The 15,140-nt window shown below is 39.0% G+C and overlaps 1 protein-coding gene across 3 annotated transcripts in view; it reads right to left on the bottom strand.

The window, feature by feature from the left end:
- LOC143296465 (uncharacterized) overlaps positions 1-15,140 on the bottom strand; it is an 80,322-nt gene that overhangs the window by 34,952 nt on the left and 30,230 nt on the right. For 2 of the 3 annotated variants that reach the window (XM_076608411.1, XM_076608410.1), the window contains exons 2-10: positions 8,799-8,909; positions 7,603-7,671; positions 5,829-5,922; positions 5,001-5,080; positions 2,773-2,858; positions 1,967-2,194; positions 1,423-1,502; positions 867-973; positions 369-444 (exon numbers count right to left, since the gene is read on the bottom strand). In XM_076608411.1, the coding sequence (XP_076464526.1) occupies positions 369-444; positions 867-973; positions 1,423-1,502; positions 1,967-2,194; positions 2,773-2,858; positions 5,001-5,080; positions 5,829-5,922; positions 7,603-7,611 (760 nt within the window). In that variant the 5' untranslated portion in view covers positions 7,612-7,671; positions 8,799-8,909. Of the gene's footprint in view, positions 1-368; positions 445-866; positions 974-1,422; positions 1,503-1,966; positions 2,195-2,772; positions 2,859-5,000; positions 5,081-5,142; positions 5,369-5,828; positions 5,923-7,602; positions 7,672-8,798; positions 8,910-15,140 lie in introns of those variants that run through there. The other variant, XM_076608412.1, reaches the window with a different exon arrangement.

The following is a 15,140-nucleotide window of genomic DNA, read 5'->3' as shown; positions in this document are numbered from 1 at the left end:
CGGAAGTTTTCATCTGGTTCTTCGAGAGCCAGAGGGAGAAAGGGACAGAGAAAGTCAGAGTTGGTTTCTCCCACTTCTCAGAAAACATCAGCTTGTTTGTCCCTTTCTCTGTTGTGAAAATGGAACAAGGATGGAGGACAGTATGACTGGTGATTCTACTGACTGCACCACCTCTTCTGCCATTCAACCACTCTTTCACTGCACTCTTCTGTTTTCTTTTGTCAATGTGGCACATGTTTGTATATATCTGCTGCATTTTTGCCAAGAGAGAAACAATCCCTTCCCATCTGTGTACCCATTCCTTGATCTGGCTGTAGGAAAATGTGAAAAATAAACCATCAGAGATGCATCCTGAAGGCAAATCTCACCTCTGTCATCCATGAATTTATACAGCTGAGCCACAAAGCGATCTCTCTCTTCACACTGCTCTTCATCATCAGACGACTGCAAAGAAACATCATCATCAATAAGAAAGAAAGCTTAACAAGTATGAACAAGCAAGATGACAATAAACACCAAAGCCATTTGAGATATTTTATGAACTGGAAAACCAATGGTGCACAAAAGATCAAAAATAACTTTTGTCCATTTCAAAATTTGGCTTGCAAAGAGTAAAAAAAGAAAAAAAGAAAAAAAGAAAAAAAAAGAAAAAGATAGAAACTACATTATCATATCCAACAATACACACATAACATACTTTCTTCACTTCTGAGAGAACTTGGCTGAATTTACATGCAAGTCACTACATTCAACTCTTCAAGTCAAACAGCAAAGTTCCTTTTCGACATCTACATGTCAGAAAGGTCATCAGTTCATACTGATGCATGACTCTGACACAATTTTGACGCAAGTCATAGTTCACTCACCTCGTCTTCTTCCTCCCCATCATCATCATCAGGCCCCAGCAGCTCTTCCCGATTCCAGTTCGTGGGCAGCTCAGAGCCATCAAAATACAACAGGGCTTTCTCAAAGGCTGAAACAGTCCCCAAACAACATGCAGGTGAAAAACGGGCCGTACTGTTTACCCCATCCATAGCCTCCTCCACCCCCTTTCTTCTATCGCTTATCACTTTCAGCCTGTTAAAGACCTATGTATCACTCACTGTATTTTCATAAATGCAAACTGTACTGCAGCTCTGAATACTTGTCAGCATATCAACATTTATAGTATGGACAAAACAAGAAAGAGAAAATCTGCGAAACTGAGTGTTTGGTAATTATCTCTCTGCTTAAAAAATCAAATTCACAAACTTGTGTTCAACTGTCCACTTTACAAATCAATTTTGTAGTCAAATTGTTGAACACTGAACTCAATATCTATAAATGTAAACAAACTACACAAATAAATCTTAGTTTTAACTTTTTTTTTCTATAGAGGAAGAACAAATGAGACTTATTCTACTTATGTTTGTATCAACTTACCTGCTTTTAGAGCTTTATCTTCATTCTTGATTGCAGCTTCACGAGAAAACTCTTTGAGGTCTTTACGATTTACAGCCATACTGAAAAAGAAAAAAATATGAAAAAGACATCGTGAACATTTCAAATGGAGGGAGTATCAACAATGAATGAGAGACTTTTATGTTGACAGAGTATGCAATACATTCATTTCCCTTATCTCTTCTAAATTAATCATGAATACAAATTCAGTTAAGAATGGTATACACTTGTAGAATTACAGTCGTAAGTTCATGCAAATCAGCTCATCTACACACCCATCGAATTTCCCCAGTCCTTTCAAAAAAGAAAAAGTCAAAGTTCTATCAAGCTTCTGACCTTGGTATTTCAAAACTGATCTTGCATACTCCATCATAAACAGGATGATGAAGTTTGGTTACAATATCAATTGTCAAGAAAATAGGAAATTTTAAAGTTACCTGACACACACTCACACACACAACCCAATATCAAGTGAAAAGAAAAGAGACAGAAAAAAAAGACAAGGCACAGGTGCACAAGCACTCACAACTTGGTGTCCCTGAAGGATCGGACCAGCAGCTGGTCACGGTTCTTCAACTCCACAGGGTGGGCATCTGGCAGCACCACAAGTACTGGGGTGGACGCCCCTTTGCGCTTGTCTGCCACTTCTGCCAGCATCACCTTCCCCACCAGCTCCTGGTGGCGACTCTTGTATGCTGCCCGCCTTGGGGACTCATCTTCTGAACTGCTTTCTTCTTTTTCCGACTCCGAGTCCCTGACACACAAGTAGTGATTGAGGGTAACTTGCTTTCTAAAAGACTACATACTTGCAAGATACCTTTGTTTCACTGGGGTTAACATGCTTTCTGAACAGAAAACTACAAGCATGATGGCTTTTTTCTTTATACATTTTCAACATGCTTTCTGAACAGAAAACTACATGCATGATGGCTTTTTTCTTTATACAGTTTCAATGTAGCAAAATGAACTGCAATCTTTAAGATCAGTATTCCAAATCTTTAAACAACCATGTGCTGGCCTGACACCACAGAATTTAATCAATTTTACCCAAACCATTAATTGTAGTGATAGCAAGAACAAACTTCTCAGTGTATCATAAATTAATCATAGTCCCTTAGAAAGTGCTTATTTCTGTGTTCGCTCCAACAAAGTTTTGAAGTCAATCAAATCAGCAAATCTAAAACACAGCTGCCACAAAATCTGCACTCAACTGGAGCTCTCTTTAAGTGACATTAAATCAAAAAAATGTTAACACAAATTATCATTCTACCTTTTCCATATTTACAAATGCAGGTCAAAAGCAAAAAAGCACAAAACAAAAGCAACAGTTACCCTGTTCGGCCACGTGCTGCTTTCTTACTCTTCAGTACTGGTGTCCCAAAGTGCTCAGGATTTGACAATGGCAGATTGTCCAGAGTCTGTGGACAAACATTCATCTTCTCTTGCAAAACCAAACAGAAAGTGATTAATGCAGACTCTAAGTTAAAGACTTTACAGGTTTCAGAGTAAACAAACATTTAAAAAGTAGGTATAACCCTGAAACATTCATAGTAAAAAAGTGAAAAGGGACGTCAAACGCAAAACAAATAACTATACCTGAACAGGTAATCTATTAACTCTGCATTATTGTTACAGGAGGAAAGAAAAGATACACAAATTAGAAGAGATCACATACATTACCTGCAAACAATTATTTCCTCACTATGTTGGTTTTCTGGGGTTTGGGGATGTCTTTTTGTTTTTTTTGTTTATGTTTATTCTAACTTCCACATGCACAATATACAATTTCTTGGAGTAGGAAAACAGTCACAATGTATCACTGGAGAAACAACACTGTCTTGGGTTTAAAAGCATATCCTGGAATGGTGGAAGTGATAATGTGAACAAGAGAGGCAAGGCCTTCAAGACTCACTTGTGATACACTTAAAAATAAAAATCTAATCGTTAAAATGTGTTCTGTATTTGTTATTATAAAGCTTTGGGTTAAAAAAAGAAAAAAGAAAAAAAAAGAGAAGTCCTAACCAGATTCGAACCCCGCGTGTTCGGGTGAGAAGAAACTGTCTTACCCATTACACTATCGTGGCTCCTTAAATGACATTCTAAAATTTAATATTTGAACATACTTTTTTAAAGGGCGATAAATCAATTGCGGTATTCACAGTGAGAATGCTGTTTAAATCATATTATTCTGGTTATCTTGGGCATTCAAAAAATCTTTAAGGGCAATAAAAAATTATTTTTAAGTCCGCGGTAAAGGAGACGTGGCTATCGCCGCAATCACACTGCAACATTTAGCCGTTTTCTCTAGAGTTAGATAGATGTACAAGTTTAGTTACACCTGCCGGGAATGTAGTACGGCACGGTCAATTCAATTTCTCTTTTATGTTCATTCTAGTTTTATAGTTTTAAAGCTGATATGAAAATTTAGTATTATGTTCAACTAATAACATGTAGAGCCATGTACAAGTACTTCTAAATGTTGTATGAAGTGAAAAGGACTTCACTTTAAGTAAAGTCAAGACTGGAAATTTTTTTGTTTCATCGTGATCAATTCAAGGGTATTAACTTGCATGGTTTACAATTTTCAACTGTGAATTCCGACTGATTCTATGGGTATTTTTATGGCAGTTTGGGGCATAATCCAGTAAGTGATGAGGCGTTCACAAATCTTTCTGTGAATAAATATTTAACGGTCTCCTTCTCCAACTTTCCATCACATGTTATCGTGTATTATCCATTGAATATAGGATTGAACGGGCAGGTCAACAACTTGAAACAAAATGGCGTCGTTCGCATTCGCAAAGAATATGAGCACGCGCTTTGAATGTGTATAGATATGTGTATGCAACTGATTTTTGCCCATGACCTTCAGGGCTCAGCCAATAGATCTGTAAAGTCCACTCGTCATATTGATTTTAGTATTTTCCGAAAAAAGACCACTTGGGCGAATGAACACAATGAAAGCCCTGTACACTAAGAGTAAAACACACAAGCTTTTTATGTACTGAGTATAATTTCAAAATGTAATGTTTAAGATGAGAAAGATCAGTTTTAAGGAAATTAAGTCCCCTAGCATTAATTACAGATTAATTTCCCTTTTTTACTATCTGCACCAAAACGTTTGCAAAATAAATAAAACTTCCATGCTTAGCAAAAGAAGTTCCTGTTTGAACAAAAAATGATAATAATGACTGCTCTTGATGTTGTGTTGAATACCAGATCAAAGTGCCAAGTTTAGAGAATACAAAAAATATAAACAGTAAATGCAGTTTGCATATAATTTGGCTTCTTTTTTTATTTTTTTGTGCCCATCCCAGAGGTACAATATTGTTTTAAACAAGATGACTGGAAAGAACTGAATTTTTTCTATTTTTATGCCTAATTTGGTGTCAACTCACAAAGTATTTGTAGATAAAATGTCAATGTTAAAGTTTACCACGGACACACAGACACACACACACAGACAACCGAACACCAGGTTAAAACATAGACTTACTTTGTTTACACAAGTGAGTCAAAAATGTGTTCTTGTGCCAGAAAAATATAAAACCTTTCTTTACCTCACTGACGTCAAAATGCTTATCTCCTTTTAAGCACAGTTGATTTCGTCGCAATGTACGCTCATCACCATCGTTGAAGACTGAAATTACAAAAACACAAAAAGACGCCTGTAGTTTTAAACACGCTAATTCAGCAACTTACAAATCCTGAATCCCAAGGAAACAGTCACACCAGGCCTGTTCTGTCAGTTCAGTCACACCAGGCTTGTTCTGTCACAGTTCCAGTGCAGGCAAAAGGAGGTCTTAGGTACAGCCTGTCCTGGTGCAACATACTCAGGACAGCCATCCACTACTTGTTACAATAATTGCTCAGCCCAGTGTATGGCTTTCAAGAACCGGTGTGAGTGTCTCCCATGGAGATGAAACCACCAAACTGTCCCCCCAAACATCAGTCCCCATGAATCTTCCAACACACTGAAACAAACTCACCACAGACATGGAACTTGAACACATATAATCATACATATACATGCACTCACATACATAGATGACACAAAATACCCCCCCCCCCCCCCACACACACACACAAACTAACCGCTAGTCACACAAAAACACACTCACTCACAAGCTATGCAATCTGAAAGAATAGTATCAGCCACTTAAAATCCCTTGTTTTTAAACATGTCATCCAAAAAGAATATCACACTAAGATTTTAGACAGGCTACAAAGAATTTTCTCTGCCAAATTAAATACATATAAAAAATATAAATACAGATGAACAATTAGCTACAACAGAACAAGCTACTGGATGGTTGTTTGCTTTGACAAGTAAACTTTCACCCTTTTCAGAGTTTTCTGTCCTCCTCATCAGGAAGAGACACACTTACCAACAGTGTAGGTGCTGTTGTCATTTACTTTGTTGACTACTCCATCCATCACCTGGCCCGAGTCGGGCTGCTTAAACTGGACCACACTTCCCACCTGTTGCATGGAGAAAGAAAAGGTGTTAAATGTGCCTGAAGCAAACAGTTCTGGTATATCCAACAGATTGCTTTGAAACCAAGAATCAAGTGATTTAAGATGGACTGATGGATGAAAAGACTGGACGACAAACAAGCACAACAACCTAGTGGTACTCATAAAGTTGCAGTGGCAGAATTCATTAGGCGTTGGACTTCTGATCCAGTGGTCACCAGTCATCATGGTTTGAGTCCCTGTTTCTGCATGGAGTTCTGTCCTTGGGAAAGGCATTCACTCTTCACTCCATCCAGGTATACATGGGTACCTGAGTGTGGCTGGGGAAAGGTAAAAAGCAGGAGATAATTGGGCCCTGCCTTCTAAAGCTGAGCCCAAGACACAGCAGATGTGAATTCACTACCCCAATGGATGTAAAAGGCCTGGGGACCTTTAACCTTCAACTCACAGTCCCAATGAACTATTTGTAGGAACTATTTGGACAATTCTTTTTTTTATCAGTTCAGTGCCACAGGATTTTTTATTTAAAAAAAGAAGTGCTCTACCCTTGGGGGTAACAACTCTTTTTTTTTTTAATTCCAGTACAACTCTTTTTTTTTTTTTTTTAAATTCCAGTACAAAACTATGGGAGATACAGACAGAAAGTAAACATTTTTGTGAATAAAAATGAATTTAGATTCTGACTTTTTCCCAAACAGTTTTATCATAGATAACTGTTCAGGCATTTAATGTGAAGATGATTTTTGTGCAGCAAAAAAATCAATTTTCCCCTCCACAGAATGGCATCCATAAGAAAAATAAAATACAGCTGAAAATTGCATACCTGTTGTCAGCTTATACCTGCTGAAGAAATCAAAACAGGCTATTGCTTGTATAAGTTTATAAAAACAAATCACAGCTCATGTAGACATGTAAGTGAATAACTGTCCCAACAATGACAAACGTGGAAACAGTCAATATGAAAAGTCTATCACGTTCTCAGAAACTGAGCAGGCAAGCTTTTTGACAGCTAAGAGCTTTCCCCAAGTTAGAGGGTGAAGTTCAATGATGACACTCCCTCCAGGTTGCACCTGGGCCAATAATATAAAGTGTTTGTTGTACAAAACTTAAAAGCATGTGTTTCATGTCCAGTGCACTTTCAACCCTGCGATTTGTGAAAATCGTGCAGCATTGGCTGTGGTCTTTTTCCAGCAATATGCACTGAAATAACGGTTCACTGATGTCCAACTTCCACACCCACTTTCACAACCTCTGGTTGGCATTCAACCTATTATCTTACATCACTCCTCTCCTCCCCCTCTTCCAACCCTGCCTGCACATATTCTGTCAGTCAAAGTCACCTGCTCAAAAACGCTGTCTGACTGGACAGACTGGATTAGCATCAAATCCAGTCAACTAGACACTCAGTTTGATTTTCCAGTCGAAATTCAGAGAAACAGCGAGAGTGGGATTCCAACCCAGACCCTCACAAACACTGTTATGGCAGACAAGCATCTTTACTAGTGTGCCACCTTACTCCTTGCACACATATAACATGTCTGAAAAGCAACAGAATCCATATAAATAGAGGCAGTAAAACAATTAAAAGACTCTCAAGGAAATGAGTGATAACCAGAGACAAAAAGGGAAACAAAGATGTTGAACTTGAAGAAATGGTATTACAACTCTTAAGTTAAGATACTATACCTTCATCATCCCAGCAACAATGTTCTCATCTGTGATCCAGACAGATGACTGGGAGTCCTTTCCCGTAACCTGGAGACCCAATATTTTTTCTGTTATAAAACATATGCCCTTAGGCCTTACACTGTTACAGCAATACAATGACTCCAGTTAACACCAAAGTTTAGATAACATGATTACCTGGTTTAATAATAATTATTATTATGATTATGCAAGCCGTTTCTCCATTTCCAACCAACCCTTTTTGTTTTTATTCAATTGTAATTTGTATTCTAACACATGTATTGGACAAAAACCCAGATTATTCCCGTCTTCTAAAAATGATATTAAGCAGACTTTATCATGTATATGGTATAAATACAAGGAAGTGTATTGAATCATCTGCTTTGTCTACAGTAAGTAAGTTAGTACAGGTCCTTACTTTAATTTCCACCCACTCCCAGTAATCTTAATTTAACTCAAGGGCCCTCCAACCTTCACAACTTTCAGTATATCATCTAAATCAACAGGTTTTCCTCTCCTCATTAAAGAATGACTCTTGTTTTTTCTCTAGATGCTATTGGACCATGGGATTTAAATTTTTTCTGTCTTTCATAAGTTTCAAGAATCAGAGTACTGCAGGAAAGATAAAAAAAATTTACATTCCTTAACAATTTTCTTTTTAAATAATATACTTTAACAGAAGAACAGGATCTCTCTGGAGATCTCAAAGTGGTGACATGTATCTGCACTGTCATCATACTGATTTGCGATTATCAAATTTCTTTATAATGTGAAATGACTTACCTATGTATAGATCTTTGCTGACTATTCTATTCAAACTCAGATACATGTTATACCACATAAATTTTCAAATGGTCAGACTAGAGCAGAAAAGTCAGCAAAGCTGATTTTTTTCTGTTTCACTAATTGCGTATTGACTATTCAAGCTCAAATCCGGATATATATATATGGCACCAAAGGCAATTTACACAGAAAACTTTTACTATAACTAAGTACAACCACTGATTAGAATTTTCTGTTTAAATAACTTCCTTAAATATGCTTTCTACGGTCATTCAGCACTGGTGTTGTAAGGTCATATACACATGCCCACTCACACGAAACCTAGTTTTCTTAAAGGATTGGTAACAGAGAAGCATCAATGCCAACACTGACTCAGTGACTATCTGAAAGTGAAAGAGGAAATAACAACTTACCCTTAGTTTAACCTGCTTGAACAACTTCTTCACCTTCGCCTCACAAAACGCACCTCGGTATTTTGCACTGACTTCAGTCCCTATTGGCAAATAGGCCGGTATGAAGGATGCCTGGAAAAATAAAAATAACAACAATCATTATCATATTAGTATCATCTACTGATGATGGTCATTGAGGATTATGACAGGCGTGTCATTTTTTGTTTCTTCTCATCTAGATATTTTTCATTTGTATTTCTTTTTTATCACAACAGATTTCTCTGTGTGAAATTTGGGCTGCTCTCCCCAGGGAGAGCGCGTCGCTATACTACAGCGCCACCCATTTTTTTGTATTTTTTCCTGCGTGCACTTTTTATTTGTTTTTCCTATTGAAGTGGATTTTCTTACAGAATTTTGCCAGGAACAACCCCCTTTGTTGCCATGGGTTCTTTTACGTGCGCTAAGTGCATGCTGCACACAGGACCTCGGTTTATCGCCTCATCCGAATGACTAGCGTCCAGACCACTGCTCAAGGTCTAGTGGAGGGGGAGAAAATATCGGCGGCTGAGCCGTGATTCGAACCAGGGCGCTCAAATTCTCTCGCTTCCTAGGCGGACGCGTTACCTCTAGGCCATCACTCCACTTCATCTGATGCTAATTCTACAGCAAAAGAAATAAAAAGGACACACCAATTGATGAAAAAAGGTTCTCAGAAAGAAAATGACAGACAGACCGAGAGAAAGGGAGAAGAGGGTAAATACAATCCCACAATGAATTGTGAGCCATGTGGAATGTGGTCAGTTGCACAACATTCACCAACTCTGTTTTGTACAGCCAGAAAGACCGCAGTTGACACAATAATTTACGCATCATATAGATTATCCTGTCTCTATTTGTTGAATCTTGCTTGCTTGACATTTCGCATTCTTAAAAAATCAACCTTTACTGGTTATGCCAAACGTTCAAACTCAAAAGTTTCACTGCATTTCAATTAATTCCTGCATAAATCTATCTATTTTCAATGAACCAAGTAAATGGTAAATGTTCACTCTACTTACAATGTGTTAAGTTTCCCGGCTATGTTCCTTTGAAGATAAAACAAAGTAAACAATGATTTCAAAATAATACATTGTAAAGTTGTATTACATCTACCTTATATCTTAAGGAATCCATTCTATCATTTTTGCCCTCTTCTGCAATGTAACTTCATTAAATCAGGAAATGAAACATGAAGCGGAGTTGTCACCAATGAAACTGATTTGTCACCTATGAGTCTGAGTGAGATGGAGGCACAATAGCTGAGATGTTTAAAGCACAGAATTCGACTTTCCATCTGGTGGTCCTGGGTTCAATTCCAAGGTCTGAATTTCAGTCCCAATATCAGTGCATTGTCAATTAAGCAACTGAAGAGAAAACGACGGGCACATTAGCCAAGTGGTTAAAGAGTGTTGGACTTTCAATCTGGGGGTCCAGGGTTTAAATCTCGTAACAGCACCTGGTGGGTAAAGGGTGGTGATTTTTCCGATCTTCCAGGTCAACATATGTGCAGACCTGCTAGTGCCTGAAACCCCTTCGTGTGTATACGCAAGATCATATGAAGACCTGCCAGTGCCTTATGCAGAAGGTCGAATACACATGTTACCTCTCTCTGTTGTATCAACAAAAGAGGTGACAATGACACCACTGCTAACATCATTAGAAATAAAAAGTGGGAGGTTCTCACACTGAACAGGTGGGTGAATGCAAAGAATACCAATTTCTAATGACGAAACCTATCCATAATAATACTAACGAAACCTATCCATAATAATACTAATATGTTGGGCTACTCTAGACACCCACTGACATCAGATGGTGTCTCTGTGATGGAAAGAGAGAAAACTAGCCATCCAAAGTGAGTTAAAGATTTCATAATCCAGAGTCCAGTGGGTTAAGGAAATGGAAACTTTCCAAGTTACCTATTACCAGTGTGTACATCCCAGTACTGAGTAGAATAAAAATGGACATGCATACACATATATTATTCATAACAATCCACTCTGCTACTGAATGCGAGAATTCCATTAACTTGATAAAGTGATGAGCACAGAAGTCAAATGTATATCATTTGAAAAAGTCATAAGAGCTTATTACAGTCAACCATCTTGCCAGGCTAGACTCACTCTCATGCAAAATAATTCAGAACAAATAGAAAAGTTCACTGGCCAGTATGCTTACTGTAAACCAAATTCTAGAGACTTGATTTTACTAACAGGAATTTTTTCTTTTCTTCCACAAAAACTGCAGAAAGAAACAGCTTGCTGTACATAAGTGAAGCTGAGAGACTTTTCTTTAACCTCTAGACTGCGCTGTTGACGTACAGTGTACGCCATGAAATGTCGCTCACCAATGCTGTGTTGATGTGAGCCGTACATCATTATACATCATTCTTTGTTTCGACTCCAGCATTGCAGAAAATAGTCTGCTTACCATTAAAAATCAGCTCCTTTGAGAGCTCTTTATCTCCTGAGATCCATAAGCTAAAAATATTCAATTAATTATCGTAGTTCATACTTATGGCGAAAGTTTTGCAAATTTGTACGAAGCTCAAGTTGTGTTCGCAAAGCCATGGCTGCATGCAGACAAACCCCAACACTTGAACAAGTACTGGAAGAAATCTGTCCAGATGCAAGTAGTAGAGATGAAGATTGTGGTCTAAATGAGATAGAACGCATGAGGCTGATGCCAATATGCCGGTTTTAACATGGAGGAGGGTGGGAGGTGGGTAGCACAACGAAACTGAAGACAGACAAGCTCAGCTGATTCAAGATGCAGGTGGGTGTTCACGAGGTTTGTCAGTTTATTATTTGCTTTCTCTTTGTTGTAACAATGAACCTAACTGCATTGTGTGTTTTTTGAATGTGTTAGCTGTGGTAAGTAGCTTTGTCAGTCACTGATCACTGTGTGTGACCAACACTGCGCGAGGAGGCGTGGCTCACTGGCTGGCTCATTGCTGACAGTGTGTCACACGCTACTTTCTAGTATTCGTTCCTGAGTGTGTACTGGTTTGGTGTGTGTGTGTGTATGTGTGTGTGTGTGTGTGTGTGTGTGTGTTCGGGTGGGGGCGGGGGATGGGGTGGAAGAGAGATGATGTTTACAAAACTGAAATCAGAAAATGATACACAGAACTGTATGTCCAAATTACTTTGTAAATGCAACACTTGTAGAAGTGTGCGTGTCACTGTGTGTGTGTGTGTGTGTGTGTGTGTGTGTGTGTGTGTATTTCAGCTTCTGAAAACAATCAGAAATAGAATGGTACAATTTCATAACTTAGTCTTTTATGCAACATGTTTCAGGTATGCAGCATGGTGATGATCATGTTCATTCTGGACCATCAGGAGTTGACAACTTGCCACAAACCTGCAGCTGAAGACCAATAGCAGCAAGACCAAAGGGCAGTAAACAAGCCTCCAGCAATTCTGGATTACAACAAAAACATGGGTGCCATGGACCATTATGACCAACAACTGCAGCCCTACGATGCCACAAGGAAAACCCTGAAGTGGTGCAAATAGCTATGTGTGTGTTTTCTACAATTGCCATGCTGAATGCACACATCCTCTCCAAAAAAGCAGGCAACAGCAGTACATTCCTGGACTTCCAGAAGGATGTAATCAGTGCCGTGATTTTTGGTGACCAAGACCCAGACACTGCTGAAGATGACCACGCTGTCTGCATGGACAACGCTTTATTCATGTTATCCTATCTACCCCATAGAAGGCCCGGCCAAAAAGGAGGTGTACAGTCTACTGGAAGAAAGGGTAAAGAAAAAAAGGAAACTTCTGGTGGTTTGAGGAGGGCGCACACAAAATTAGCTCTCGCGAAATTTGATGTGTTGTTGGTGAAATAACTACCCTCAGTGTATTGAAATTGGTCAGAACTTGTTTAAATGGCATTCTGGAGTCAAAACGGATACGTTTGGAAACCTGTCATGGTTTTTTGGTTTGCTAACGGCGAAAAAATCGGCACTGCAATCGGCCAGCACCTCTTCGTGAGTACTTCCGGCATAAGGATTGGGCTGAACTCGAAGCAACTTTGGAACATTTCTGGGCTACTACAATGTGAAACAATGCAGAAACACACACTTCACACAAGGAAGAGCAGGTGAGCTAATTTACACTATCTGCATGTGAAAAGCTCGAACTCTGAAGGCAAACGGCACAAATTAACTCCGAAAGGCTTTATCAATCAATTCAATGTCGCTTTCACAGTCAAGTGTCTTACTGGGGTTTCCACCTCGCAGATGAGGGTCAGTGACAGATTAAAACATGAAATGTGCAAAATGCGATATTATGGTTGTACCCAAAAAAGACAAATCACTGACTTGTAAATTGTGTGATCCCATATGGTATAGAACCTGTATCGATGACATGGACGACGAGACATACCAAGTATTGAAAAGGAATGAGAAGAAAGAGTCCTCGAATGTCTACTGGATTTTACCAAGCAATGTGACAGGGCAGCTGGGAAATTTCTAAGTGCAATGGCACACTTGGAGGCTGAAATGTTTAAGACAAATCAAAAAGTATCTGAGATTGAAAATTCAGTGGCAGCAATAAAAGACAGTGTATTCACAGAGAAAATGGTTGAAACAGTGAAAATAATAACCAAAGACAGCACCATGTCAAGAATTAAGGTTGGCAACTTCACAGAGGAAATGACAGAGACTGTAAAAGAAATTGCTCAGGAAACCGTAGATCAAACAGGCGCAGTAGGTCGAGCAGTGGGGTGACACAGCAGCACATGTGGCCAATGTTCAGGAAATTATTGAAACTGAGAAGAAAGAACAACTTGCTGAAACTGAGGATAGAATGAGAAGGAAAACGAATCTGGTGATCTTCAGACTTCCTGAAACTGAAAACAAATCCATCAAGGAAGCGAAAGTAGAGGATGAACAAAAGGTGAAAAAAATGCTGACTGAACTAAAGACAAAGCACACGCCTGTGGATATTCGAAGACTTGGACAATTCAAGAAAGGAAGTGAAAAGCCAAGGCCTCTAAGATTCTTAGAGACCTTGGCTTTCAAGAAAGAAGACGATAATAGACTCTGTACACAAGTGTCAATGTGGAAGGACCTCACTGTGCAAGAGAGAGAAGAGGAGGATCGGCTATACGCTGAACTAAAGAGAAGAAGGCAGGACTCCAAGGAATCGGGAGACGACAAAGCAAAGTGGGTGAGGAGGAGAGGAAGAGTGGTCAACATTGGCAACTACAAGGTAGAAGAGCAGGAGAAGACCAACCAGGCCGACAGGGGTCCTCAAGCGGAGGACGAGGAGGACTAAACAACAAAAACTCCTCACGTGTACAAAGTGTAGATAACAACAAATCTTCTTCATCTTCTGACCCTTCTTTCTGTAGATATTTCAAATTGCAAATGCATCTAATCTATACGAACGCTGATCAATATATGAATAAACGAAATGAAATGAGAGCACTGACTGAGATAAACCAACCTGATATAGTTGGCATAACAGAAGTGAAACCCAAGCAAGCTAGATTTAAAGTACAGGAAAGTGAAATAGCTATTGAAGGATATGAACTTTTTCACAATCTCGAGAATGAAGGGGGAGGAATAGATCTTCTAGTGAGGAAAGAAATGAAACCAACTCCAAATGATAGACTCAATAGCACATTCTCAGAGCATGTATTTGTGGATTGTACTCAAGGTGATGGAACATTACTGACAGTTGGGCTGATATATGGAAGACCAGGCAGCACATGAAAATAATGAGAAACTTTTCGAACTCACCAGGAACACAGCTGGAATGAAGAAAGACAATCTGCTAATATTTGGAGATTTCAACCTCCCTAGCATTAACTGGGATACAGAATCGTGCAGGAACAAGGAATCACATGAGGCATCTCAATTCCTTCAGGCTTACACTGATGCATGTCTTTTCCAACACCAGAAAGAAATCACACATTTCAGAGAAGGCGAAAAACCCAGTGTAGTAGACCTTGTGTTGACAAATGAGGAGGATATGATCAAAGACATTAGTACAGAAGCTGGACTTGGGAAAAGTGATCATTTCTGTTTGTTCATTACACTCAATGCGACAACAGCTGAGAAAACACAGTCTGCGAGATTCTGCTACAGTAAAACTGATGAAGCTGTACTTAAAGACACACTACAGAAAGCTGAATGGGAAGAGGAATTAAAAGACCTATCTACGAATCTAGCATGGAAAAAAATCAAGGAGAAAATATATGAGGCAATCAAAGCATCAACACCTATGACACGCCCATCAGGCAGACAACAAAAACCATGGATGAACAGAGGAACCCTGGCATCAGTCCGCAAGAAGCACTACTATTCAGATGCTG

Source organism: Babylonia areolata, chromosome 21 (genome assembly GCF_041734735.1).
Source record: "Babylonia areolata isolate BAREFJ2019XMU chromosome 21, ASM4173473v1, whole genome shotgun sequence".
Classification (NCBI taxonomy): Eukaryota; Metazoa; Mollusca; class Gastropoda; order Neogastropoda; family Buccinidae; genus Babylonia; species Babylonia areolata.
Note: the sequence above shows the minus strand (reverse complement) of the source record. Positions and strands in the feature narration are given on the sequence as shown.